The sequence below is a fragment of the Dicentrarchus labrax genome, unplaced genomic scaffold (genome assembly GCF_905237075.1).
Source record: "Dicentrarchus labrax unplaced genomic scaffold, dlabrax2021, whole genome shotgun sequence".
Taxonomy (NCBI): domain Eukaryota; kingdom Metazoa; phylum Chordata; class Actinopteri; family Moronidae; genus Dicentrarchus; species Dicentrarchus labrax.
Window position 1 is genome coordinate 4578127 of NW_026136710.1, and position 27936 is coordinate 4606062.

General features: G+C 39.2%; 4 protein-coding genes across 7 annotated transcripts; 1 reads left to right on the forward strand and 3 right to left on the reverse strand.

The window, feature by feature from the left end:
- Positions 1-761: 761 nt before the first annotated feature.
- nln (neurolysin (metallopeptidase M3 family)) lies at positions 762-7055 on the reverse strand. Of its 2 annotated transcripts, none has more exons than XM_051412940.1 (13): positions 6965-7055; positions 6177-6427; positions 5449-5597; positions 4878-4982; positions 4431-4533; positions 4176-4336; positions 3324-3459; positions 2550-2916; positions 2215-2416; positions 1935-2121; positions 1723-1851; positions 1299-1435; positions 762-1198 (listed from the first exon to the last, which is right to left on the reverse strand). In XM_051412940.1, exons 2-13 carry the CDS (start codon positions 6403-6405, stop codon positions 1061-1063), a joined length of 2043 nt encoding a protein of 680 aa, XP_051268900.1. In that variant the 5' UTR covers positions 6406-6427; positions 6965-7055; the 3' UTR covers positions 762-1060. The 2 variants fall into 2 exon arrangements, with proteins under 2 accessions (XP_051268900.1, XP_051268899.1); XM_051412939.1 differs by having other exon boundaries at positions 6866-7039.
- sgtb (small glutamine rich tetratricopeptide repeat co-chaperone beta) lies at positions 7041-14580 on the forward strand. Of its 2 annotated transcripts, none has more exons than XM_051412943.1 (12): positions 7041-7148; positions 9363-9478; positions 9815-9918; positions 10221-10296; positions 11271-11370; positions 11581-11685; positions 11818-11956; positions 12060-12122; positions 12618-12655; positions 12744-12827; positions 13518-13638; positions 13720-14580. In XM_051412943.1, the coding sequence occupies exons 2-11, from the start codon at positions 9379-9381 to the stop codon at positions 13627-13629; spliced, it is 921 nt and encodes a 306-aa protein (XP_051268903.1). In that variant the 5' UTR covers positions 7041-7148; positions 9363-9378; the 3' UTR covers positions 13630-13638; positions 13720-14580. The 2 variants fall into 2 exon arrangements, with proteins under 2 accessions (XP_051268903.1, XP_051268902.1); XM_051412942.1 differs by having other exon boundaries at positions 7043-7148; positions 9366-9478.
- A 661-nt stretch (positions 14581-15241) lies between these two features.
- trappc13 (trafficking protein particle complex subunit 13) lies at positions 15242-23524 on the reverse strand. Of its 2 annotated transcripts, XM_051412979.1 has the most exons (13): positions 23382-23524; positions 22534-22602; positions 20370-20469; positions 20165-20249; positions 19920-20047; positions 19682-19754; positions 19294-19338; positions 18829-18846; positions 16405-16538; positions 16107-16305; positions 15905-16005; positions 15638-15785; positions 15242-15552 (listed from the first exon to the last, which is right to left on the reverse strand). In XM_051412979.1, exons 1-13 carry the CDS (start codon positions 23425-23427, stop codon positions 15445-15447), a joined length of 1254 nt encoding a protein of 417 aa, XP_051268939.1. In that variant the 5' UTR covers positions 23428-23524; the 3' UTR covers positions 15242-15444. The 2 variants fall into 2 exon arrangements, with proteins under 2 accessions (XP_051268939.1, XP_051268941.1); XM_051412981.1 differs by lacking the exon at positions 18829-18846.
- A 1077-nt stretch (positions 23525-24601) lies between these two features.
- On the reverse strand, positions 24602-27921 carry LOC127370476 (lysosomal membrane ascorbate-dependent ferrireductase CYB561A3-like). The gene is made up of 6 exons (XM_051412563.1): positions 27698-27921; positions 26809-27000; positions 25524-25732; positions 25239-25393; positions 24916-25072; positions 24602-24758 (listed from the first exon to the last, which is right to left on the reverse strand). The coding sequence occupies exons 2-6, from the start codon at positions 26993-26995 to the stop codon at positions 24732-24734; spliced, it is 735 nt and encodes a 244-aa protein (XP_051268523.1). The 5' UTR covers positions 26996-27000; positions 27698-27921; the 3' UTR covers positions 24602-24731.
- Between the last annotated feature and the right edge of the window lie 15 nt (positions 27922-27936).

The window sequence follows — 27936 nt, forward strand, 5'->3', positions numbered from 1 at the left end:
TTCATTTTATCTTTTCATATTAAACTCACATACCAATAGTACCAAAAGTAGCTATCCTGTGGCGCCCCCTGGTGTCAAATAAGGTTTTTTTTTCCTTGCAGGGGAATTTTAATAAATCCCCAAAATATGCAACACCCCCCCTTTCTTCCACAATATGGTAATTAACACATTTCCCTAATCCTGTTCTTCAGAAGAGAGATTTGTAGATATTTTCATCACAATAGCTTAATGCCTTTTAAGTAGGGAATTTATATAATATATATATATATATATATATATATATATATATATATATATATATATATATAAAAAGGCATTTGCAGTAAGATTTTGAGATCCATCTTGCTTGAACATGTGCAGTTTTAACATCCCATACTGTGTGTAAGACCTAGTGCCTTTGACATAATATCCAATCACTACATCTATATCTGTAAATATTTAAATCTCTTAAATATAAAGAGACATTTTATGTATTTTTTGCCCCCCAAAAAGATATAATGATCACTTTGTTTGCATAAGCATCTAACAGCTTTAGGTAATCTTTATCCCTTTAAAAAATATATATACACGTTGGTGATTAACAGCTTTATAATGCACATAACTTGCAGCTGTGCAAACACCTGCCAGGCCTTTTCCACGGAAGACATTTTGACAGGAAAAGTGAAATGTAAACAATGACATTTATGATGTCTGAATTCCCTTTAGCTGCTTCCTTTCCAGGGTTGTGGTATTGTGCAATGTGGCTCATTAACACACTGCCGTGGCTTACTGGGACACTTTATTGGACCGAAGATATCCTTAATACAATTAGTAACACATGTACTTTATTTGCTGTGAAAAAGGCCTAAGAAGTACATATCATCATGAGGATTCTCCACGATCTACTGCACATTCGAACAAATGCCAACAGGTAGAAATGATCAAGTAGAAAAACCTAAACACAGTAAATTCAAGCAAAGGCATGTTTCTACTGACATGAACCTGCATCCGGACAATTAAAATATACCCTGCTTTGACCAAAAGATTCTTAAAAGGCTATGTAACATTACAATGTTTCTGTTTACTGAGACTTAATCAGTCCTTTGCACTGAAAGAAGGCATCCTGGCATGGGCCACGTCCGAGGAAGGTCTTCAGCATGTCCACTCCGTCCACAGAGCCGCCTGCTTCCAGAATCACCCTCCTGTACTCTTTTCCAACCTGTGTTAAAGCAGACAGGTACTTATAGAAAGATACAAAAAGTGAGATGTATTTTTTAAAAGTGATATAACATGATAGATAAAGTGATAGTCTGACCCACCTTTGGATTCATAATACCTTCCTTCTTAAAGCGGCTGAAAAAAATGTCCATGGAGTAGACTTCACTCCAGAGATAGCTATAGTACTGACCATCATATCCTCCAGCCAAGTGGCTGAAACTGGCTGTCATATTGGTACCTGCAGAGGACATCACATTGAAATCGTCTTGTGACAAATCATTAACACACTTTCCAAAAATAAATGGTCTAATGTGTGTGTTTTACACAGGAAATGACACACAAACCTTGCCTGCTCACAGTGGGGTATTTGTTGTATTACAAATTTAACCATTTATGTATTTATTTGTCCTCATAGGATACGATTAGGCAAATAAATACTCTCAATTCTAAATCACTGATAAAATTCCTGATGCTCATTAGCCAACACTTGCCTTGCAGTGCTACTGTTGCTGGTGTTATACTGACCTGGTGTAGCAGGAACACCCAGGATGTCCCGGCAATGCTTTGCAAACACCTCTGTTGTATCTGCACAAGGGCTCGTGTGTAGTGACTGGTCCACTTTACTAAGGACTACCTGGCGCAGGTTCATTAGTCCTAAAGAGGTTCAACCAGTCAACACATCAACAAAGACTCTAGATTTCTGTATAAATGTTATAAGAACTCAAAAAGTGTCTGACCAGTGTTGGCTACTCTGGATGCGATCAGTTTGTCGAGCAGGTTGTCTGGGATTGGCGTGCCGTCCTTGTAGTGGCGAGACATTCTTCTCAGAGGCTCCTTCTCCCAAACCCAGTTCTCAAGCATCTGCGAAGGCACCTCGACAAAGTCCGTCTCCACCAGGGTGCCACTGAATTCTGAAAAAGTGGTCTGATACAAAAAACAGATAAGCTTAGTTTAAGTTGAATCATTCCAATTATTATACAAAGTATGTGCAAATGTAAGGAAACTACTGATGCCTACCTTAGAGCAGAGCTCATGCATAACATGACCAAACTCATGAAAATAAGTCTCCACTTCATGGTGCTGGAGGAGAGAGGGACAACCTTTTCTGGGCTTGGTAAAGTTAGCCACCATAGCTGCCACTGGAAGCCTGCGATTCCCATCAGGTCCTCTGCAGCCAGGTTGGAGCCCAAAGCAGGCTGCATGGCCATACTTTCCTTCCCTGGTGGAAGACAAGGTTGCAAATGTCACCCCAACAAGACTGAATCTAATCATTATTAGGAAGAAATGTCTCTACAAACATCAGAAGCTCTTGTCCCTGATAGCTTCAATCTTAATTTTTTTAAGTTCTCTACCTTGGATGCAAGTCGAGGTAGAACTGGCCAATCTCCTCTCCAGTTTCGGTGTCATAGGCTGAGTAGAGTGTGACGTTTTCATGCCACACGTGAGCATGGTCCACCTCTGTGAATGTGAGACCCAGCAGCTCCTGGTAGATACCAAACAGTCCCTGTGTCACCACGTCAAGCGGGAAATACTCAATCAGTTTGTCCTTGTTCACAGCAAACTTGCACTGCTCCACTTGATTCATGTAGTAGGGCAAGTCCCACGCATTGATCTGTCCATCAAACTGATAGCCCTTCATCAAGCACTCCCTCTTCTTTAGTGCAAGAATATATTTCCTCTCCTTGTTTGCAATGGGCTTCAGTGTTTCATAGAATGTATCTGCAAAGTGGGAAACAAGAAGAGACAGATGTTATACTAAAGACCTTCCACAAATGTACTACAGTAAATAATACTACTATAATAACAAGATACTGACACACTCATTCAGTCCATTTCTACTATGTGATATATGACCACATGCCTTCATGAGCTATAAATTACTGCATGTCGCACTACATACAATAGGCATGTAGTGCAACATCCACTAAATGACATGCAAAAGGCATGAGGTGTAGTATTTCTATGTCTATCTACTTCCCCATCCGTGCCGTCCATCTGTCCAATGGAGTTTATTTTTCCATTGCCAAGCCGTTATCAGATGCCTTGGGTGCTCATCTTAAATGACACATAATGTTTGTAAATGTGAGTGTGTGCCTGTGAGGCGAGATGTCGAAGGGGGGTCATACCTAAAAAGTCAGACACATTGCTTGCATTCTTGGCCATGTTAATCTCCAGCACATAGTTTGCATGGCTACTGTAACCAAGTAAGTCTGCGACCTTTGCCCTCAGTTGTATCAACTCTTCGAGGATCCCTGTGTTTACCTAGTTAAAAAAAAAAATAAGTAGAATAAGATATGCAGATCAGACAGTGTATACAATAGACACATTTTACAAAATATCTAATTTTGCTAATTAAAGTTATAATCCTCAAGATTTCAGTCCTGGTTGATGCAGCGACACCAGACTTCTGGCAGTAGCAAAGGCCTGTTGAGCAGCTACTTTGTCGGAAATACAGCAGAAGAGCAACTGGTGTATGTGTTTACAGCGTAGCCGTGCTGCACAAGGCACAAGTAGCTTTCCACAGGAGTGGAAGGTGTGCAGCCTGTCACCTGCAACTCACATGTAACCGCTCCTTCCTGTTCCACCTCGAGTGTCACCACATTAACGCTTGTAATGTGAAGCAGCAGCAGTAAGAAATGTTTGGTTTGCATGAGCAGTGATTTAATACAGCTCTGATATACGGCTGTAGGAGAATGAATAGTAAACAGTAAGGCTGATATCCATGTGCGTAGGTCAGTAATTTGAGTCCAGAGCATGAATGGCGGAATCCATTTAGACATAACTTCCAATTACTGAATGTAAATTCATTGAATGGCTATTTCTCATAGAAATAACTATCCATGACATCAAAAACAGGGTTTAATTCCCTAAAAAATAAGACAGGGCTGCAGGGGTATGTGAACAAGTTAAAAACAGACAAGGATTTCTGTGGTTGAGAAAGTGTAGGATACACAGATTTAAACTCAGACTCCAGTTACCTCTTTACACCTGCTGTGAAAAGCTGTTTCCATCTTCCTCCTGGTCTCAGGATTGTGACACCTCTTCATCAGAGGGAAGTAATGGGGATATTCAAGAGTCACTTTATACCGCCCATCTGCTGCCTTGTCCAGTCCATTGAGATAGCTATCAGCTAGCCCACCTTAACAGAAGAGGACAGCAGCATAAATGAAAATAGTCAAAGCTTAATAATATTATACAGCCCACTAGACTGAGATTTATGCATATAAGTTTACCCAATTCACGCTCAGAGAAAAGAAGAAACGTATTGTCCTCGTTCAGATTCTTGTTAAACTCAATGGAGAGTTCACTTATAAGCTTGGAAGTTCTTTTTATTTCCTTGGGAGAGAAAAGGAGCAGCATTTGGTGTATATGGTGTAATAATTCAACAATTACAAGCAGAATTTGTGATCAAATAGAGTTACCCAACACTCAATCTTCAAAATACAACACTGGCACTTGATATCACTTCAAAAATGAAATGAAAAACTTGTCTTTTAATACAGTTAAAAAGGTGCATCCTGATTCTATTAATACTGAGTAAAACATGCTTCTTTCTATTATGATCAATTGAGGCAAAACATATAAATGCTTATTTATCTAACATCAAGAGTCAACTCTTTTAATATACCAGCATTGTACATGGTCAAAACTAACTATAATCACATCACATATCGTATTACCTCTTGTATATCTACAGACAGGTGCAATCCATTCCGCTTGCCTAATGTAACAAGTCGGTCTAAGAATCTCTTTTCTTCGGATGTAAGGTTGTCTTGGAGCTTTTTCTGTCAGAAAATAATGACACAAGATAAACACATCTCTTCATGTATGCAGGCTAAATTTATTCACCTATTTATGGTGCATGTCAGCCAGCCAAGGATAAGATATGGCATTGGCTACCACTGGCTGCCTGGTTAGAGCAGATTAAATTTCTTTCCTAAGCAAAATAAGAACCAGCGTCGGGGTCAAATGAGGGTATAGTATCACTAGCCTTAATATGAAACACTTCTATCTATCATTTGTTGCTGCCTGGCTGACATAAAATGTGAAAATAATCTCTCATTGGCATAGATACTGTGGTAACTGCATCAAATCCTCACACATTAGATTTGATTAACTTCAGATTTTATGGGTAAGACTATATTAACACCTCATTATAATCTTAGTGGACTAGAGGCCTGATTAAAAGATCAACCTTCCCCTCCCTCATGTTGTGAGCTTATATTCCAGTAGATATTATAAAAGCCGTACCTGCAAGGCAGTGATTCGCTTGAACACATCTTCCCTCATGCTTATCTCCACATCAAAGTCAGACAGTTTCTTGTCAGCCTCTGTGCTCGCTGTCCGAACCTCTTTAGAAGGAAAAACATACTGGGGGAAATCGAGAACATGGCGGGATGCTGAGGGAACAGAATGAACACAGAAAGACAGCATGAATGTCACTAGGATTTGTGCAACATTGGAATAAGAAAAACAGCATGATGCATTAAAAAAAATAAAAATAATAATAATAATAATATATATATATATATATATATATATATATATAATATATATATAAAAAAATATATAAAAATATATAAAAATATATATATATATATATATATATATATATATATATATTTATTGGGTTAGTTACTTTTCAACTTCTCTACTGAAGATCTAAAGCTTCAAGAACATGTCTAAATTTAAAAAAAAAAAGGCTAATTGACAGCAGGACACTGAGTAAAGAGTAAATAGGGTGTTTGTTAGAGACTATTCTCAGCTTTGGATTATTATACATTTGTATAGGCCCATATATATTGTATATGGGCCTGACTAAAAACAAAAAAAAAAAACATATTCATGGCAATGAAGGAACATGTCTTTTGGACAACAATGAACTCTATGGCAGAGAGCCTTTGGCTACACGGACAATTCATTGTTGGTTTTGGTCTTTTCGTGGAAGTTTTCACCAGACTTCTCCTTAAAATACTTACATGCATAATCCAGCCTGACATTAGCCAAGGCTTTCAGGGTGTTTTCGACACACACGTTTTCTACCTTTAGAGATCCAATGTCATCATAGACCTTTTTCACTCTGTTAATCAAACTGTCCGTGGTGGTCCTGATCTCAGCCGGAGACAGGTCCCATCTCAGCGTGTTTCTCTCATCTCCTGCCTGAGAGCAGTCTCTGGCAGGTGTCACAGACCCATTCTGGATGGTCATTCTCAGGACAGGTTTATATGCGCTGTAAAACAAATTAGACAGTAAAACTTCAAAAGTTTAAAATGACATTTCGCAAGAAAACAGGTGGCACTAATATAAAGCAATAAATCCTTCAAGGTCAGACTTAGAAAATGTGCCCTGCATTTTTTCCATGCTAAGCAGTGACCTTTCCCCCATGTCCACTCAGTGTAAGGTTACATTGCATGGCAGCAAAAGCCTTTCAAAACAGGTTCATAACAGCGTGGGATAATTATAAAGGCAGCAATGACAAATCCCAGCCAAAACTTTGGCCAGCTATCATTTTTAATACCCCCTTTTTTACGGCCAACAGATGTAAACACAATGCAATTACGAATCAGTTTAATGTAGCTGGTAACCCTCCACTTATCTGTCACACAGGTGCTAAATAAAAAGATTTAACAGGGCAGCTACTCAGCGGTGTGTCTCTCCTGAAGCATACCTGCAAAACGCCCGGCAGACTACAACTCTTAACGCACACATGCCAGCGGTTTCATGCGCTTTCTCCGTGCAAGTACACCACACTTTCTTCTCCTCTTACTGTGCTTCAGCTCCAGCAGCAGCAGCAGCAGCAGCAGCACCAGCACTCGTCTCCCTCTCTCTTACATGTGGAGAAGGCTTCCTTTATTTCCGCTGTCAACGCGCATGCGCCGAGGAGGATGCGATCAAGCTGACACACAAGTCCTCATGACGCGGTAGCGGCAGACAGCTGGATAAGAGCTCAGGTAGGTGGGTGGACGGGGAGGGAGGGGGGGTGGACGGGGGGTACTAAATAAGCATCCTTTGACACAATGTTATTTATAAATTGGCTTCATAGTGGTTTTTTTTTTGGGAGGGTTTTGCTCTGAGGTTGGGCTTTATTTCCGCTCCTCGCGCTGTTTTTTTTACTGTGATTGTTTGAGCGAGCATCACACGAGCTGCACAGTGCGCGAGCCCTGCTGTCCGGGCGGTTAGTGAAGACGTGCTCTTTTAGAAATGACAAACCTACCACCGTCACTGCTTGTATTCTGTTCAATGCATTGTATATGGATTATCTGAGTTTACAACACAATGCCTGTGTAGTGTATGAAAACATAGCTCGCCTCCCATTATGGTATTACATCACAGCTTCTGCATCACTGCATTTACGTGTGTCAACACACACACACACACACACGCACACACGCACTGAGGGAGGAGTGGCTGTGCTAGCCAAAGCTAAATGAACATAACAACGAATGGCATCAGCACGTGATGGAAATATGAGGCAGTGTTTGTGTCTGCAAATCAGACCCATGGGGGACATGGAGTCAAATTAGAGTTCATTTGGTGGCCCTTCTTTAAGCCCCTGCTGCTCACTAATATGATTGGAAGTGCTTTGATCACACACAGAGACAAACTAACTGAAACAGCCAGCTTTAATTAATGGACCAATTGCTTCTTCTTCTTCTTCTTTTTTTTTGTTGTTGTTATAAGCAAGAATCATTTTGCTTTCATCCTCCAATGAGTTGTCTTGGAAACAAGAGCCAAATGCTCCACCAGCATCTTTTCTAGTTGTAGAAATAGATAATAACAGCAAGGGGGCTCCTGGGCAAGAAATGTGCTGTCGGGCCCATATTGTGGTCATTTGATTTAACACTGCTTTATTTAAGAGCATGCACCGTGTGAGCACAGGGCCCATAAATAAGCTAAAATGCAAGGTCTGCTTTAGTTGATATCCTTGGCATATTCCTTAACAAATGTAATTAATTAAATCAACAAAGATCTATTGACTTGAATCAGTGGCATTCGGGGATAAATGTGGGCAACTACCCACATTTCCCAGTTGATAATCCGGCCTTGGATAATGACTAGATAATAACTAATTACCCAGGACTATGTTATAGGACTATAACCATCAAACATGCAACCACACACATGAATACGGTAATGATGAACAAAACACATGCTTAAATAATGCACAACTAATGATTAATGATAATTAAATGCATGTATTAAAGGCCCTGACAGTTTTCTGACAGTTACAACTCCCACTCAGTCCTGGTGAAGCAGATTATTATTCATTTTTGATTATTATTTATGCAGTAAACTATTTACTGCATAAATAATACCAAAAAGTTATGTTATAGAGAAAAACTTAAAGCCAAGTTTTCAGAGGCTTTAATACAAGAAGTATCATGAATTCCTGTTGCTCACCATAAATAAATGATCAGGCCACTTTGCGTTTATGTGATTATGGTTAATAGATAGTAACTGTTGTTACTTCACAGTTACTTTATAGAGTAGTTTCATTTACAGCCTATGCCTACCAGGAATCCAGTTACATTTGACAGCCCCATGGTAGTCAGATACAAACATCTACATGTTGCTACACGACTCGACGGTCTTTGTGTATGTCCCGTTTACGAGCTAGGGGATGGAACGTGAGTTTTGATTTATTATATTATGATATTTTTGTTGTTGCTGTTGTTGCTGGAAGGTAGCACATACACGTGGTGCACTAAAACCAACATGTGCAGCGGGTGCCAGACACGTTTATGTCAACAGTTTATATTGTAATAAAGGTAGAAAGCAATGTTAATGTTAATGTTGTGTCAGGAATCTGATTGTGTGTTTATTACTAGAGATTTTCCAACCACAGCTTCATATGTTTGTGAGAGTACTGTTCTGCAAGCATGCGTGGGTCTTAAAAGCCCTTTTCTTTGCAGCTAGATTCCATCTATGTATCATTAATTGATGATCCATTAAGTAATCACAAAAACATGATGACTTGATCATTTTGTAATAGCTCATAAGACTATTAATAAAAATCTTGCATTCATCCATCGAAAGTCATGTATTAGCAATGCATTACGTGTGTGTGTGTGTGTGTGGTTTTTTTTAGTGTCACCCTATGAATAATATAGTCATTGGTGTGTGGGTGCCTTTCTGTTTCACTCCAAACTACTTCCTGTTCCCAGCAGTTTCTAGGTAAAAATGGCAGTGGAGAAGCGTCTGGCATTCTCTATTGTGCAGTTCCTACGAGATCAAACACATTGCGGTGCTTTGAATTCTGATGAGCAGGAGAGCCTTGAAGGTAGGTCAGCTCACAGTGCACTTAGAGTTTGGAAAGCGCCTTTACAAATATAGGACACCCCGCTCCTGTCCTGTGCATTTGAAAATATATATGTTCTCAGTTTTCCTATCTTGATGTAGGGAGAATAAACAGAATCACAAGTGGCTAGAAATAAGGCTATAATGTGCAGTGTCTGCGGTGGCGTGTTTAAGCCAATATAAAACAGGACAGTTTACATTTCTCACTCTGAATGTGCAGCCAAGTTCTGACTCACCATAATAATACTGTTAAGACCAATTGTTTAGCCGCTATCTCCCTAATGTAATTTATCTCGTCAACGTTATCCTGTCACTGCAGTTGCGATACAGTGTTTGGAGACTACCTTTAAGATCAGCTCCAGTGACTGCCATCTTGCTGTGCCACAGCCTCTGAAGGAGATATTCCTCAACTCCCTCCTCAAGGTGGGTGCTGCACAAAACACGGGACAGATGCTTTTACATACAAAGGCAGTATGGTTGTATGTGTAGATGGACTCAGTGACTCAGCTTGTGCAGCATCAGTATGTGTTTAAAGCAAGATAAACCTTTCCCACGTCAGTGCATGCTGGGTCACTGGCATTAGTTACTGGCAAGCCTGTGTAGTTAATTAATCATTAAGGATATTACAACTATGCTTCTCCCCCTGTAAAATCAAAATGTCCACCATAATAACCGTCTTTTGTACAGTAAATCACATCAATGTCTTTTTCTATTTTTAAATGCAGAATGACAACCTAACCGTACCAGAGACCTCCCCATCTCCAGAAGACATTGAACGAGCAGAGCAACTTAAAAATGAAGGTAATGTTCAGACTTATTTACTGGAATTGAATTTGTTCTGATACCTGTGCGTCCTTATGTAGCCTCCCTCATAGCAGATCATTATCTTTTGGTACCTCAATTTAAATAATATGATAATGATAATGAGCTTCTTCACAAAATATTTTGGCATCTGTTTTAAATTATATTCGATATTGAATTATTTTTTATTATTTTTCTGTATTCTTAATCTTGTCCTCGGACCACATAACATTCACATCTATTTCACCATGAAGTGCTTGTGCTGTTAAACCAAAACCACACAGAGGAGGTAACTCAAAACCTTTAAACACTCATCATTTTAGTATTGCGTGATTTTTAGCTGGTCTACATACACCATAACAGTGGGAACTGTGAAAAAAAGTGTCTTGTAGTGAATCAACTGATAGTGGCAGCTGTGAAGTGCTAATAACTTCCCCTGTGAGACATATTGTAAGTTTGAGCTCTGCCTTTTCAACAGATTTTCCCTCATTTTAAAGACAATTGTCTGGTATCATTATCTGGTGAAGGAATAACACATGTTCAGGGAAGAACCAGCCATAGTTCATGTTAATAAGGAAATATTTGTAAAGCGATACACTGCCTTAATAAACCTTATGTTATGTGATCAGAAAAATCAGAAAAGCTGCCAGCTACCTGAAGAGGGAACATGTTGGAGCTCTGCAGCTCCTTCTACCTTATGGACTGACTTATTAATAGCTATATATTTGCAGTCCTGGGGGGAAAGTATTGATCTCTCTTGATGTTAAATTTAAAGTGATATCAATAATTAACTAAAATGGAAATGTTACTAGTACCACAGCGTCCCTTTAAAAAAAACAAAAAACTAAACTTTTGCTGAACTCAATCTTACCAGCCATTTCTTAGGATGATAAAACTACCTCTATAATAACTTTGGCCCTGTGTTGTAACCCACAGTCTTTCTATGTGTAAATAATCCAATGTTTTATTTTTAGGTAACAATCACATGAAGGAAGAGAACTACAGATGTGCAGTGGAGTGCTACACAAAGGCCATTGATCTGGACTTAAGAAACGCTGTGTACTACTGCAATAGGTATTTACAGCAGCAAGCAACACTGATTTCACACTGTCACCATTTTGCACTAAACCTTCTACTTCTATTGTGGTTTTTAAACAACAGGAGACAGTCGGTGATGATCAGTGTTTTAACTGGTGCTAGAGAATTGAATCCCTTCCTTGTGCGTTATGTATAGGAACACAATTAAACAAGCCTGTAATGGGCTCTGAATGTGACACTTTGCAGGGCTGCAGCTCACAGTAAACTGGGAAATTATACAGAGGCAACTGGTGACTGCGAGAGAGCCATTGGGATTGATCCTACCTACAGCAAAGCGTATGGGAGGATGGGGTGAGTTAGACTGATGTTTAATGTTTAATGTTATACACTATTACCAGATTTATTTTCCAGGGGTTTTTTTTCTCTATGTAATCTCCATAATATTTCAATATTTCCCTTTAACGGCCCCTTTTATGGTTCCAGTTTGGCTTTGACAGCCACAAACAAGTATCCAGAGGCAATTTCCTACTTCAAGAAGGCTTTGGTATTAGACCCCGAGAATGACACCTACAAATCCAACCTGAAGATTGCAGAGCAGAAGCAGAAAGAAGCAACCAGCCCAGTAAGTTAAAATAATTTTTCTGTTAGCCCTCATTTTGTTATGTAGCATAATATATATATCCCATTAAAGCTTCTAAAGCTCTGTCTATGAATGTGTGCCACAGATAGCGGCTGGATTGGGATTTGACATGGCTAGTTTAATCAACAACCCTGCCTTCATCAGCATGGTAAGAGTCCTGATATATGCACTGTACCTAAAAAGCCTGGCTGTTTCACAGGCACAATAGAGGTTCTCTGCTGTTCGGTAAACTCACCATTTGTCCTGGAAACAGGTGTCTTATGCTCTCTTTGTCTCTGGCAAGGTTAGACCAGATATTTTCCCTAATTAGTCCCATGAGTGACAGTTAGCCCGTTAATCATCTGAGTTTATTGTCTAGTGGAAAGGGCCTTGTCTGGGACAGGAGAATCCTGACTTGTTAAACGATGACACATGGGAACGTCTGCCAGGCCAAGAACGCTTCTACAAGCATGCCAGAGTTTTACTGCAGCAACAATGACAAGATACATATAAATCAACTAGCTGTGTGTGTGTGTGTGTGTGTGCATTCAGGGCCCACAGCACGAGATATTACATTGTTTCTCTGAGTGTAATCGGAAATAAATTGTCCTGTTAATACATTTGTGAGAGGCGCAGCGGATTTCAGCTTGATTTCTGTTTACAGGCTGCAAGCGTGATGCAGAACCAACAAGTACAACAGCTGTGAGTGAACATTCGTTGATTGAATTCAGGGTTTGGTAAAATGCAGTTTCCAAACATACATTGACTCACTGTGTCGCTGTGCTGTCAGTATGTCAGGAATGATGTCTAATGCGGTCGGGGGTCCTGCAGCAGGAGTGGGTGGACTCTCAGACATTTCCAGTTTGATTGAAGCGTAAGTACTTTCAACTCAAAACCAAAAGGATTAAAAGCACTGTTTGATTATTCATTTAAGAGAGTGGTATATGAGCTATACATGTGAAAGGAATAATTAAATATTTTGGGAAATAGATAGCAGTCTCAGGTCTGTATGGTAAATATGAAGCTACAAAAAACCATGCATTGAACAAACAACATACAAGGAGCTTTAGAGATGTATGTGGTTAGCTTTGGACAGAACCACGTGGCCTGTTTCCTCCTGCATATTACCAGTTTTAATGCTAAGCTAAGTTAACCAACTGCTGGCGGTAGCTTCATATTTATGAGTGGTATCGATCTCCACTCACTCTCGGCAAGAAAGCAAATCATATTTCAACATTTCTGAACCTGATATTTGATTCAGAGGCACGAATCAATCTCTCATTGACTCCAACATTTTTTTGAATGATGCTCTAGGTGGAGACCCTGTACCCTGTAAATTGATAATAATCCCTATTTTGATCATATTTTATCACAGGAAACCCAGCATAAGGATCTTCTTTTTGTTTCTGATTTAGTATCAACTTGTATCTGTACTGTAAATGTCTACAATATGAGGAGATCTTTAGGGGAATTTCTGTTATATTACTGTATATTAAAAACTGAGCTTTTGTTCTGGTAGAAAGCAATTCAGGAAGTAAACAGAGTTATCTCCTCTCTCTATCAGGGGACAGCAGTTTGCCCAGCAGATTCAGCAGCAGAACCCAGAGCTGATTGAGCAGTTAAGGAACCACATCCGGAGCCGCTCCTTCAGCGGCAGCGCCGAGGAGCACTCATGATCTACTCAGGTATATTTAAAATCAAACCCCAGCTGACCGTATATAGATTTTCATGTATTTGTATCATTAACACGCATTGTTTTGTATCAGTTTCACATTTTTTCCAAGGAAGGGCAACCATATGGCGCGATTACAATCTCTACACCCATTTCTTAAAGTCAAATCCCAGGCAAAGCTGGAATGAAGAGACAAGGATGGGGTTTAAGGCACTTTACTGTGACTCAAGGCTCTGGAGCAGAGAGACGAGGGCCTGGAGACTGGACCATGAAATGAAGCATCCCACACATTTAGGGCAAAACATATTCTCAAACACCTAAAAATAAAAAGAGCCAAGAACTCATTCAGCCTACTGAGAGAACATGAGTAAATTCTTTCTTCAGAGCTTTTACATTTTGCAGAGATCGTGTTTTATATGTGCTGAAAATACTGCCCTCTTCATGTTATGAGTTAAGGGTCCTACTGTATAGTCGTGAGAGTGGAAGGTTAGGGAGGAATGTACTTTTACAGCATAGCAGGGAACATTTCTGCTTTTTCTCATACAACATCAGGTTTGCCTTGTTTATACTGCATCTTGTTTAATATTATTTTTGTAGACAGAATACACACTACTTGTTTATTGGATGATTAACACCATTCAGTCCTTGAACACGTAGGACTCACATCACTGCTTTTCAATGAGTACTACTTAATTTTTGATTAAGACAACCGTTTATTGGTATAGCAGTGTTTGCAGCCTGCATTATGTTGTTATTGCACTTTAGCAAAACTAAATGTCTCCCCTTTAAGCCTATTTAATTGTTCATTAACTAGTGACAGAGTATTCAGATTGTTCATTTTGCATGCTCTTAAATCTGGTATTTGAGATCAGATGCTTTATGGAAACAAATAGGTATGCTAGGGCAGCACAATGTTTTGTCTAAAACATGTGAATAAATGTCTACTGAAATGAAACTACTCACACTCATTCTTGTATTTTTGCCTTTGTGTCATTATTATAAAAGATGCAGAGTGTATTTTGTGTGAAATCATCATCCTAGATCTAATCCTAGTGGTTTAGCAGTCTTACGCTTTAAAGGGGAAATCCACCAGTTTAGTCCTCAGCTTGTCTGAGAAAATACTGCAGATAAAATTAATCTGATACGGTTTATTTAATATATCTTAGACACATTTCAGTAGCTTCCCATAAGCCTCAGACTTTAGCATACTAACCATCATGGTGCGACGAAAGAGTCAGTAGTCAGTATATACCAGTTTCTGTGCAGGTTAAATGGTTCTCCAATAGTTATTAAAATAAATTTAACAATATTAGTAACACTAATATTACAATTAACTTAAGTAACTGCTGCTGTAGCATCTGCAGATAAGCTCAATATCTGGTCACCATTTCAATGGTCACCTGTGTATTTAAAAATGTGTCTTAAAAAACAAGAAATCCATGTAATCATCATGTTTGAAGAAACGATCAGTGCAGCCTACAATCATTAAACAGACTTATAATGTCTTTAAAAATGACAATAAAAGGAGTATTCAATACTCATTGTGTCTGGGAGCATTTTTAATGACAAAAGCCACCACTGACACCATGAAATAGGTTTGGAAAAGCAATAGGAAATCAAAGATTACAGAGATTTTATTAACATTTATGCACATTTACATTATTATTTTCAAAGAAAGTGATTTATATTATTCACAATTCATTTTAAAATACAGTATTATCCCATCAGGTTGCAAAAAGAGTGAAATGTCAGCGTTATGTCCAGAATTCCACTGTTGGTCCATTCATACCTAAAATGCAAAAAAAGGTCAATAAAATTCCTAGCACTCGTTGCTCGTGTACGGGCAGACCACACACACTTGTGCAATGTCATCATATTCGTACGTCCTCTTCAGAAATGTATCCGTGAGTCTCAGTCCGGAAATGCTCTGAAACAAACAGGTGAGGACTTTGGTGAGCTAGAACAGCATGGAGGATATCAGCCAACAGTTTTCCTCAAAGTGTGGATCTTACCTGCAAACCCTGGATGGATGAGAGGAGTATGAGGGGCAGAGAGAGGAAGGCACCAGGACTAAGTTTCCCCAGCTGTCTCCCTGATACACCACACCAGTGGATCGACCTGGTGTTACACATCTCCAGCACCAGGTCCATGGTTCTTTCGCTACAACACACAGGTCACAAAAAAGGTTGTAATTCAATAATGTAATCATTAATGATTGAATAGTACCGAAGGCTGTCTCATATGGGGAGCAGGACAACTATTGGACTGTGGGTTTCTACCTGCAGTTGGTGATTTTACAGATAATGTCAAAAGGTTCTTCGAGGTTAACAGTGTCAGGAATCATCTCCAAGGACAGCCTGATATCGCCATAGCCTGGAGCCTGGAGGACATACAAGGATAGAACAAAAATAAACCTAAAAGGATAGGAAAAAAAATGTGATCCCTCCGTAGCGTACATATCCAATAAAAGCTTCTAAATACCATTCTTTGCAGCTGACTGGTCTGTAGCCTCCCTCTCTCCCCGAGATTGGTCTTCCATACGATGTCAAGCTTGCCTATCACCGTCACGCCCTTTATGACGCCGGCCTTTTCTGCGTACTCCGGCTTTGGCTTCAAGCAGTACAGGTACTGCCGTGTGTCCATGGGCTGCAAGTAGGACATTTTCCCAAATGTGGACTCTCTGGCAGCGAAAAAAGATATGAATGAGTGAAGTGTGAATGCTGACGGTAAATACCACCATTCACCTTGTTACAATTATATCACAATGAAGTGCTTTTACCCTTCGTCACCGGCTGCGACCGTGTTGAGCTCTGTAACGTTGTACATCAGGGAGGGCTCTAGAGAGACCTTCTCCATGAACATCGGTGAGGTGGTGATGTTCTGGATCTGAGCCTCCAGGAACACTTCATCTGTCTGGAGCGGAGAAGCCAGGAGTCAAACTAATATTTGTTGCTCACAATTAAGTATAATTATATAATCTCCAAGGCAAACTGAGCAACACATCAACTTTACTATTAGGTATTAAGAGGGGTTAGGCTTAGGCAAAATCCTACTGCCTTAAAGGATAGGTTCAAAATGTTCAAGTCTGTCTTAGACACATGTTCATATGTGCATATCAAGAGTTACTGGTTGCTTTTCCTCCTGTTCATACAGGCCATGAAGAGATACCTTCCTAACAAGATTCAATGTAAGAGATAGGGAACACTTACGTTTAACCAATTCCCTCCACAGCAGCTCAGAAAGAAAAAAGTCCAGGGAGACAAAAAGGGGATATTTTGTACTAAAAAGATAACTTTGGATGATAACGGCCACTTGATTTGACAAAAGGCCTAAATATACTTCCAAATGGACGCATACACAGACACCTGCAGACACCACGGCCATGTAGTAATCCTGTTTAGAAGACGTGGACAGCGTAGTGGCCATGCGGTACGTGGATGTCACCACGGAGCTTACGAGTTACTCAGACCATAATTGCAGAAGCAGAAAGTATCATTTCTGCTTAACGCTGCTGAACTCTATATAGTACTATCTTCAGCCAAACTCACGACTGTGGTTTTTGTCAACCATCACTTCCCCTGGAGACGCATCAGGAAGGGATCTTTTTAAGGCCAGTGTGAACAGGAGGAATCAGTCAGTCATGTTTTGAGATAGACTTGGAATAAAATGTGAATCTAACCTTTAAGCTACTCTAAGGTGATGTGAGAGTCATGTAATGGGTAACATTTATAAATCAGACTCAGAAGACAAACATTAAACATGAACTGAATTCTATTAAGTTTGCTCAGTGTTCCTTTGAGGACATTGTTAGTACAAGTGCTGACCAGCGGATATACAGTAGGGGTTGCACAACAACAATCAACAAGCCTCTTTTAAACATCAACTAGTTGTGTGCTTTTAACCAATCGGATTATTTCAAGCAGCCATGTCATCTGCATCAGAACCTTTGAATTAATTTACGGTTCTGCTCTCCAGTCACCAATCATTTGTAGTGAAAACAGATTTACAAACACTTCAGAGTCACTGCTCCACTGCTAAAGGTGGTGTTACTTATTAAAAAATACAAAAGATGTATCTTTATACATGTAAATACCACTGTTAAAGCAGAAGAGATAAATTATTGCAACACTTATCACTAATACCCCAAAGGACAATGTGTTTACCAGTTATTAATGGTAAATACAAACTAAGGTAACTTAGAATAAGAAGAAAAATAATGTTATAATAACGAGTTGCTCAGAAATGTCCAACCTTTGCTGAAAGATAATTGGTTCTGACTAATTGTGTAAAGTTCAAATCCTGCACCTTACAAGCCTTGACATGGTGTTTGTAGAGGATTGTTTTCCTTGTTGTTTTTATGTAAATAACTAGTTGATGCTTTGGAAAAGTAACACTCAGTGGTCTTTACAACAGTCAAACCTTCAGTGCAACCTCTACTATACAGTAAGATACAATGAGAGAGAAGCAGAGATTAGTTCATGCCTGCAATTCATAATACAAGAACTGACCATGAACCATTCTGAATGAGGTTAATGTTAAAATCACAGAGCTTAGCATCATCCATGCAAAGCCATTCCAATACCTGACACCTCAAATGTTATTACATATAGTCATTTGTTTCATTAACTGTAAAACAATTATGACCCAATGGTAAATGATTGAAGTAATTTTGGTTTTATAATCACTGACAGAAAGACTTAATTGGTCTGTTACATCACACTTTAACCTTAAACCCAGCAATGCAAACGTTTAAAAAGTGAGATTCATTCATGTCTGCAATGTTACCTAATCATTTACATCTTGACAAATAGAAAATGAGAACAAACATGGTGCATATCCATAAATTTCCCCCAGGGATGATAAATTGAATAATCAATGCAACCCCACCCACCACAATTTGACACCACGACCTTCAATTAAAAAGTCCAAGCCCTGTGTAGGATGAGTTTGCAAGAAAGCATGAGCGTCCAAAGAAAGGGCAAAGGGAAAGAGAATGGAAAGTTCATGTGGAGGACTGACATGTTCAAATTTATGTCGTCACTTGTTTGTCTTTAACAATCTAGTAGCTGTTTTATTATTCATACGTTACTTTCCATTCTTCTACTTTGCACCTTTCCATTGGCCCCAGAAAGACAAAGTCTGCAGCACCAAAAAGGATTAAGTGAAGCTAATGTTCAGCGATGAGAACAGAAGAAACAATTACCACAGAACTGAGGTCACTCTAATGGAGAAAATAAAATACAAGACATAATAAACAAATGAAGTTACATGCCAAAGACGATGACAATGAATATTTGCATAATATAAAAAAGCTACTGGTATGAAAATGAGGAAAGGGAAAAAGCTTGTTGCCTCTGTGAGGAAAACGCTTGATCTCCAGCTCTTTACGCTGTGCTTTTCTGGGAAGCTGACGTTTTCTGGAGGTACAAGGGTTTTCCAGGAGACGTGTCTTATACTAACTGCCCCTATAAGCAGCTGGAAATGTTCCTAACTATGATATGAAACATGATATGAAGCATGTTATATATGCTACAGTAAGAACTTGCATGTCAGACAATACAGTTCTTCTATTTTACAGAATGACGTGGTGAGAAATGCACAGAGTGTGTATGCTGGTAGCAGCACTTTAGATTATGTTGGTGGAGGTATTCGAGAGTGGCTAACTTACCTCCGCATTGTAGAACTTTGTCTTCACATCCAGTGGCTTCAAAACCTGATTGAAAATAGATTGCAGACTGAATGCTGTAGTTTTCTCACACTGTACCTCCATTCAGCAAAAATAATTCTAATCAGACTGGAAATCTTCAGCTAAGAAAAGGAAGTAATTGAAATCTGAGGGACAATACAGGTCTTACTGAAACTGTTGCTAGAGGGAAGGGAACGGGGTTACAATTAGTCCACAAAGTGAGCGCTGAAGACCGCAGGACACCAGATCCATAGCTTGGATGGTAATTGCTTTTGCTCTGTTGTAGACCTGTGACATTCCTCAGGCCTCCTCCAAGCTTACTCTTGAGTTAACCCCTGCCGTCTAATGACAGTGCTCAAATATAACTCACCTGGAATTTGAAGAACTTCCGAAAATAGAGCTTCTCCCCATACTGAGTGGTGTAACTGACAGCACAGACTAAGCTGGAAATTGGAGGAGAGGAAACAAACATTTCAAAAATGCAAAAAATACAACAACACATTTCTTATCCATGAAGAGATTGCTTCTCCGATTGGTCAGTTGGGAAGATATTTTGGGTTTTGGTGACACTATGAGGCGCTATAACAAAATAAGGGAAAAACACTCACATGTGGGTTCCAATTTCTTTGACCTCGTGGTGGATAACGTCATCAATGCAACATTCAGGTTTAAGTTCTGATACTGCAGAGTTTGACGCCGAGAGGTTGAGCCTCTGTGAGCTGGTCTGTAGATCAGCCTGTACAGGATCACATCACACAGCAGGAGAATTATGGGTAAAACAGGAGTGTAAAGGGTGAAATAAGTGTTGGATGGGTATTTCTTATTATTATTTCTTTTTTTTTTTTCACAGCACCTTCACAAGAATGTCCTTCACAACTTGGTTGCTATCATTGTGCACACTGATGTAACTGGAGAAGGTCTCGCCGAGGAAAATATTTCTGTGTAGAGCAGAGACGTGGAAAAAGTCAGATCTTTAAACTTTAAAACAAAAGTTAGATCCACAAAAAGTACATAGTGTTAATGGTTACACTCTCCTACAGAAAATGAGCGTTTATTACCCGAAGTTCTGTGGTAATGTAAGCATCTCTCCGAGCATTAAAATCTCCGCTCCTTTGATGGTGGACGGGTCCTCCCTCATGAGCTGACCGAACAAATCTCCTACACGGGGAAAAACCCAAGAAGTATGTGTTAATCTGTTAATGCACTGGACACAACACTTGTTTGTTGCCAGGAAGAATCAAAACACCTGTATTAAAGACAGAAGTTATTTAAGCCAGGGAACTATTCATACCAACAACATTCAGAGTCCATTCTGTCTTACCTACACACAACCTTAAGATCTTGGTCACAATACCCGACACGCCTGTTCAATCCCAGTTGGCTAACGCAAGTACCATAGTTCTGTAATGAACTACAACATCACAATAATGTATTCACATGCAAGTTGTTGCAAATTTGTAACTAAAATGAAACTCGAGTTTGTTTCCAATTTTTAACTGCCAAAATCACAGTTAGTACTAATGTGCCCGTAGGTTTTATAAAACCTGCGGACTGTGTAGCTATAGAAGATGTGGACACTGTAAGGTTTAATACAAGTGTTTCTGTGAACTGCAGGGAGGATCACAGAGAGAAAGGAGCTTTGAAGATCAGGTTTCAAAGCAGCCTGAACCAGAAGAGTTTTTATTGGGTTCATTTCTGTCCCACTGCCCAACAATTTGGTCACATACATCTTACACTGTGATCATCACTGACTAATATTAATAATACCACTCATTCTACTATGACTTCCACTAATATACCTACCTCTATCATTAATAACAACAATACGACCAATATAGAAGATTCTGCATTGAGTGCAGGAGTTAAAGTGGAAACACAAGAGCAAAACGGGCAAATGGTTTTATGTTTCTAATGTCCAATTCAACCAATTCATCTTTGTGCACTTGGAAATATGCCAACACTTCACTGCTACTCTTACATAAATAGCAATCCTACCTAGAAGTGTCAGCGTGATTTATGGTATATATGGAGTTCAGTTACCAGTGCAGCTAACACGTTTCTCTGTGCTGTACACGGACAGAGGGGAAAACAAACACCGAAACTCTCTGTGGGGTTGCCATCTAAAACTGGGACTGTAAATCTATAATACATTACAATGTTTATCTACATTACACAGTGCATGGCATTTTAACACTGTAGAAGTAAATGAATAACACATTTAGAAAGATTCTCATAAAAATGCTACAGACATTACATCCTTGACACTTCAGCACACTTACATTAGCTCATCATTGCAGGCATTTCACTTTTTGTCCCTTTCCTGCATTCCCTATGGCCTCTTTAATGAGGTTTTCTGAATTTTAAAATATTTGCTATTGTTGCCTCAAATAAACTTTTCCCACATAACACACATGGAATGTGGTCTGCTTTCTTGAGTGAGATGTTAAATGTTAAATCAAAACACAACCACAGAGAATGTTAGCTATTGGTTTGGGAGTTTTGTGAGAGGAACACTGGGGGGAAAAAAAACAGAAGTTATTTTTCTCAGACACACACAAAAAAAAAAAAAAGTGGAAGCAAGACATCCACTCAAGCCTGGTCTCGGTTCTCATGTTGTTTCCCATTGTGCCCGTTATTATGAAATGTTGATATGAACTTCTCAAAAATGGGAGCACTTGTATTTTAATTTGATGTTGGTGTTCTGAAGCAACTTTACAAAGTCTCTGTCAGTTTCTCAATCACAGCCATGGACTGAATTCACTGGGATTACATAACGTGGGCGGAGAGCCTTTTAAACTGCTTCGTTGTTGCGTGCAAAAAGACGTAGTTTAAAAAAAAAATGAAGGAAGAACTTGGTTGTGGGGACGATTTATTCAAAAAGACAAATGGCAAGAAATGACACAGAATTGTTATGCTGAGGTTTTCTCCACTGTAATCTTTAATGTGACCTTAAAGCAAAAAGATCCAGGGTTTGAACCTGAGCCGGCTGACTGGAACCTTTCTCTCCCCATGACTGCTTAGGTTTCCAACAGGTGCTCTCCGGTTTCCTCCCACAGTCCCAAGACATGCAGGTTACCTGATCTAACCATGCATCTTAAAATGACTATCCACCTGCTAGTTGCTGGACAAATAGATATCATTCCTCCTTCTGTTCTGCTGTAGATCTGTGGGAATTCAATTCTAACGAGTCTGTCTTCGGGACTCTGGGTTTAACAGGCTTACCTGGCAGATCTCGATCTTCACACGTGACTGGCAAGTTTGTGAAGAGTGTCGGTTTTGTTAACCGCATCACTGCAAAACAAAGCGACACTGGTTAGTGATCGGACACACAAGTAGGTCAGTTACAGTGGGGACTTTAAAGTAACCTCTACCTCTGAATCGACCACACCCTAGTGCCAGTAACTTCAGTATTACACAGCAATCGCATGCAAGGTTTTATGTCAGTATACAATTACAACAGATCATCTACTGCAGTGTTGGGTTGTAACACATAAATAACCTTTACTGTAAATTTGTTTTCTAGGTGGCACACACAAATAGCACACAGCTTTTAGCAAACAACAACAACAACAACAACAACCCATGGTGCAGTGATGACTCTTCCATTATGAACCACATGAACTGTCATCAGGAGCAGAATGAGGTTTTACCGACTGCAGCAGCTTCCTGACACATGGTGTGACTGTCAGTAGCTCTTGGCAGTGGCCAGAACACATTCACAGACAGACAACAAACACAATAACACAACAGCTCACCGAAAAGACAACAAAGCAAGTGAGCTGACAACACAACAGCAACAAACAACCTCGCTGACACAATCCTGGGAAGAAAACATTGGTAGTGTCTCTCAGCTAAAAGAATAATAAATACAGATTTTTTTTAATGTTACAACTGTCACCAGCAGTCTGTATGTTGTATATAACCGACTCTAAAAGTTTGACACTGTTTTCAGCTCGCTAACTAGCGCTATTAGCAGCTTATAACAACAAATGTCCGACAGCCGGTTTTTAGCCTTAAAGCAGCGTCCGGATATGACGAGCTGTGTGTTGTGGCGATGGCGATACAAATACCTTTTAATGCGAGTAGGTGTTCCTGTTTCGCCTGATTTACATCCATCCTGACAGAGAAAATGGTGTTTTCGGGTAGCTGCAATGCTAGCTGGTTGTTGTGACAAGCTAAGGGGTTGAACCTTTGACCTTACAGGAAACGCGTTTCTTCTTCGTCTGTTGATTTGGGGACGATGTAATACTGCCCCTCACAGTCCGGGATAGGTGCTACAACAATAAAGAATATCATTTTTCTTTTATTATGGATTATTTGTTTTTATTATTATGAACTTTTTTTATTATTTTTCACTCTTATTTACACAGAGGAGAATATGTCAAAAAGTAAATGGTGTACCTAAAAGATTATCCTGGCTGTGCAGTGTGTGGAGATACTGTAAATGTATATGCACATTATGTAACTGAATTTCTTCCAGCTTAATTTTGCTTAATAATACAGTTTATATTCCCCATCTGTATCTACATGATACATTATAAGAGTTACTGCTGCACTACACTGACCTCTAGTGGTCTGGGCCTGTAATGCCTGAGGCTGTAACAACAGCAGCAGCTCCAGTTCATCAGTTTAATAACAAAAGGGACCTATATCATCTATAATGACAACCAAAATGACACTTGTGAGACTTTATACATTGTTAATAAAATACCACACGATTCTATTACCTAATTAATACCTGAGATAAAATAATATTCTCACCTGCGGGGCCAGTAGTGTAAGATCATTTCTAGGAGTTGGGTTGGATATATACACAATGGATATGTAGCTCAATCTCAGCTTGATTTTGAGTCTAAAGGTGCAATGGTGGTGGAGATGACCTCTCTTGGCCTCATCCAGAAATAATCAATACCTCAGCAGAAGGTGCAACAGTGAAACATGTCAGAGCAGTCAGCGAAGTGTATTCTGTTACTTCTTTTCATGCTTTTTGTAATTTAATGATTGTTTATTTTGTGCGTATAATCTGTGTGAGGGCATGGTGTTTTCAATTCAATTAACATTTTAACTGTTGTAGGCTGTAACTCTTTGGGTCAATTTATTCATTCACTTTCCAATATTGTCTCAACCTGTATAACAAACCAAATGGTAGAGTGTTTAACATTAGAAATACTAATCATACAAACCTAATTATTTAAAATCCAGCTCTCTATAAGAGAAAGAACCTTGATTCACCAAATGTTGCTTTAAGTCATCAAGCTACAAAGAAGAAGAAATAGAATATATAAAAGTATAAAAACAAGTCAGTGAATTTAATCAATGAAATCAAATGCAGTTTCCATCTAATTGGAATGAAAACCTGTTTATTATGTGTACTTTAAATGACAAATTGATGTCTTCTTCCTGCAGTGTCTCCAGTGTTCTCATGTGTTGTCTTCATTGAGCAGAAGCTGTAATTAAAATGACATCTCAATTATCAATTCACACAGAGAATTAAAATACAAAACAACACATTTTATCCCAGTGAGGAAATAAAATATGTAATTCACGTCTATACCAGTTCAAACCAAAAGGATGATCTGATCATTGTCGAGCATCCATACTTACGTGAACACTTTCACTATCTGTGTCCGGCCGCTGCCATTTGTTTCTAGACAAGATGCCAAAGACAACCAATCCAAAGGCCACAGTGAGGATGCCGAGGGAATTTGCAAACTTTGCTTCCTCAGGCAGTGAGTTGTAAGGTTCACCGCTGCTTCCGTTACTACAACAGACAGAGACATTAAGTTCATGGGTTCAGTTTGGTGAATGGTTGATTTTTTGGCTGACTGATTTATAGTGCAACTTCTGCATCATGCTTTGTTAATGTGTGTGTGAAATGATGTGTGATATTGGCTGTGTTGTGATCTGTTGGATATTTGAGCTCTTACAGAGTAAGCAGCAGTTTCTCATTGATACCACTGATGCAGGAGGTCAGACTGAGGACCAAGATGGCTTTTCCCATCCAGACATGGACTGGTTTCAGGGTGCTACGGAACCACGTTGTTGAACAAGGAAACAGGAAGCCAGCCAGGCCAAGGACCCACTATTAGCAGCATGGTGAAATGACAACAAGGGAAGGATTCAGTGTTTTCTTACAGAATAATTCATAATTAAACATTTGATACGAGTAGGTTCATAGACATAAGTACTTTGTGAATATCTGTTATCCATACCTGGAATGTAAACATTACCACGGTACAGATGCCCACCCAGCTGTGCAGAGAGTACAGGTCAGGGATGTGGGAACCACTGTGGAAGTCAAACACGGCACACAGGCCCAAGATGGACAGCAACAGAGCCAAAAGCATCAGTCCAGCATGAACCAGTTTCCAGGTGTTCTTTTTCTGCTTCCAGGTGAATGGTGCGCGATACACAACGGCCGCTGAAAGTTGAGGAATAAATAAAGCAAACTTTCTGCTTTTCATTGAAAGCGCTAAATACTTACTTGATATTGGCACTGTTATTTTACAATTTTTAAACTGAAAAGTCAGATGATATTTTCACTTACGTTTCACATTCAAATCATCTAGTTGATGCACTCATCCAGTGAAAAATGTAATGAGTTCAGTGTCTGCATAGATTATTATTAAAATAATAACCAAATCCACAAGTTTTCAGCAGTTTCATTGAGTTACAGTACTTCCAGGCTCAGTCGGCCGCAGTGAAAACTCATTTCAGCTGAGACATCTACGAGGAATGATGATTCACTACTAAACAAAACCCTGAACAATTGCTGGAAATCAATTCATTCATAGCGGTGCAATAGATTTGTGCAATGTATTGATCCATCCCTGTATCTACACATAAACATTAACTGAAATATGGTTGTTAATAAATATATTTTTTTTAGTTCTTTCCCCCAGAAAAGTTGAAGGGATACTCCAGTGATTTAGAACTACACTTAGTTATGTTGGGTGACTCACAACAAGCAGAAAAAGCTCCACACACACTGGATCCTAAAGTAGTCCTAATGCAGCACAGAAGCACCTTCTGTTCTCTTTTGACTCTTTCTGCCTGACAAAATGCCCACATCTTTCAAACACCACACTTCCAATCAATAACACAGCCTTTCTGTTAAAGATTTTCAGTCTCAGTCCAAGATAACCCCGATGACAGAATCTGGCTTATTTTCTCCCTTCAGAGCGACAGAAGATGGAGATATTGAACTGTTTTCACAAATAACTGAACGTTATCTGTAAAAATGACCTTTAAGGCCAATATTTTTTCTTTGTATGGTCAGTGGTTGACAGATGATCCAAGATATTGGGATATAATTAATCATAAAATTCCTGTTTGCATTTAATTTAAAGATATCTCTCTGCAAACTACCAACTACATCCTCCAAACTGATCATACGACTGAATCAACACCTCTCTGAAACAGTTTCATTAAAAAGAAAAACAGAACATTATAACCTTCACGCAGACAGGATTTATTGCCTGACTGTTAGTAACTCACCGTTGCCATACAGAACCACCAGCCCAGACACCATGAGGACAGGATGCCAGTTGAACTGCAGAGCTGAGCCATCCCAGGAGAAACCACCTCTCCAGTGGGAGTTCCAGTACGTCACAAACAGCAGACAGAGCAGGCCCAAACACACACACAGTGCGTAGGTGAGGTAGAAAAACACAGACGGCCTCATCGTATCTGTGAGTTTGGGAGGGAGATGTCGTAAGTAGAACATGGTGAGTTTATGTGAGCGTCTGAATGATTAAAAAAGATCATTTACTTGAGTAAGAGTAATAAAACAGTGTAAAAAAAAAAGTACAGTCTTTTTTGATCCAGATGTTACAAGCATTACAAATATTACTTAGATAAAAGTGTATCTTATATATTTAAGAAGAATTTAAGTTTAAAAAGTAAAATCACTGTAGAACAGCCAATTTCATATTCAGATTATATTTGTGGATTCTTTTTTACTGATATATTCATGTGTAAGTGTAGGCTGTACAGTAGCTGTTATATATTGTTGGTCAGTTCTGTCTCTAACAGCGTAAAAGCCCCAAACTTATAATAGCCATGATGGCCATATTTTAGGTCCTAAATAATATAGACTAGTGAATAATGTGATATAAGCAGGCAAGCATACATTATAATTGAATAGGGGATTATACAGTATGTTTTATATGAAAAATCTTAATTAGTAACTGAAGCTCTGCAGTATAAATAAGCATGAAGTGGTAAAAGTACCTCAGTACAGTACTTATATCACATAAATGTACTTTGTTACGTTCCATCACTCCTCAATACACACAGAAAATGTTTAAAAAAGCTTTAAAGGCATTATAACATTTTGAGCTTAACTTTTCAAAAACAAATCGTCTGTGTAACGATTAGTACTCACCGGGTGAGTGCTTCTGTCCCTCCAGTGAATCCTGCCTCTTTACGCTCCTTCTACTTAAAGATGATCCCAAACCACAACCATAAACATCAATTTTCCTGTTTTTTTTATTTTACGTCCAGTCTTTTATAGATCGACTCAGATTATTACACCCGCAAGGAATTGTTGAATAAGTTGAATAGGTCTGGTGGGTAAAAGAGGGATGGTGTTACTGGGACCAGGTCTGTTTTGTTCTGAGGGTT

Bases quoted from the DNA above. Each gene is read 5' to 3' on its own strand.
- LOC127370476 (XM_051412563.1), bottom strand. From the start codon at position 26,995: ATGAGGCCGTCTGTGTTTTTCTACCTCACCTACGCACTGTGTGTGTGT. The intron at 25,394-25,523 runs GTATGGATAACA...TGCTGCTAATAG, and splicing joins TGGTAATGTTTACATTCCAG to TGGGTCCTTGGCCTGGCTGG. The intron at 24,759-24,915 runs GTAAGTATGGAT...TTTTAATTACAG, and splicing joins CAGATAGTGAAAGTGTTCAC to CTTCTGCTCAATGAAGACAA.
- sgtb (XM_051412943.1), top strand. From the start codon at position 9,379: ATGGCAGTGGAGAAGCGTCTGGCATTCTCTATTGTGCAGTTCCTACGA. The intron at 11,686-11,817 runs GTGAGTTAGACT...TTATGGTTCCAG, and splicing joins AAAGCGTATGGGAGGATGGG to TTTGGCTTTGACAGCCACAA. The intron at 12,828-13,517 runs GTAAGTACTTTC...TCTCTCTATCAG, and splicing joins ATTTCCAGTTTGATTGAAGC to GGGACAGCAGTTTGCCCAGC.
- nln (XM_051412939.1), bottom strand. From the start codon at position 6,906: ATGTGTGCGTTAAGAGTTGTAGTCTGCCGGGCGTTTTGCAG. The intron at 5,598-6,176 runs GTAAGTATTTTA...CTGTTCCCTCAG, and splicing joins TGTCAGGCTGGATTATGCAT to CATCCCGCCATGTTCTCGAT. The intron at 4,534-4,877 runs GTAATACGATAT...TTCTCTCCCAAG, and splicing joins TGTCTGTAGATATACAAGAG to GAAATAAAAAGAACTTCCAA.
- trappc13 (XM_051412979.1), bottom strand. From the start codon at position 23,427: ATGGATGTAAATCAGGCGAAACAGGAACACCTACTCGCATTAAAAG. The intron at 19,755-19,919 runs GTGAGTGTTTTT...TCCAATTTCCAG, and splicing joins AAAGAAATTGGAACCCACAT to CTTAGTCTGTGCTGTCAGTT. The intron at 15,553-15,637 runs GTAAGATCCACA...TGTTTGTTTCAG, and splicing joins CATCCATCCAGGGTTTGCAG to AGCATTTCCGGACTGAGACT.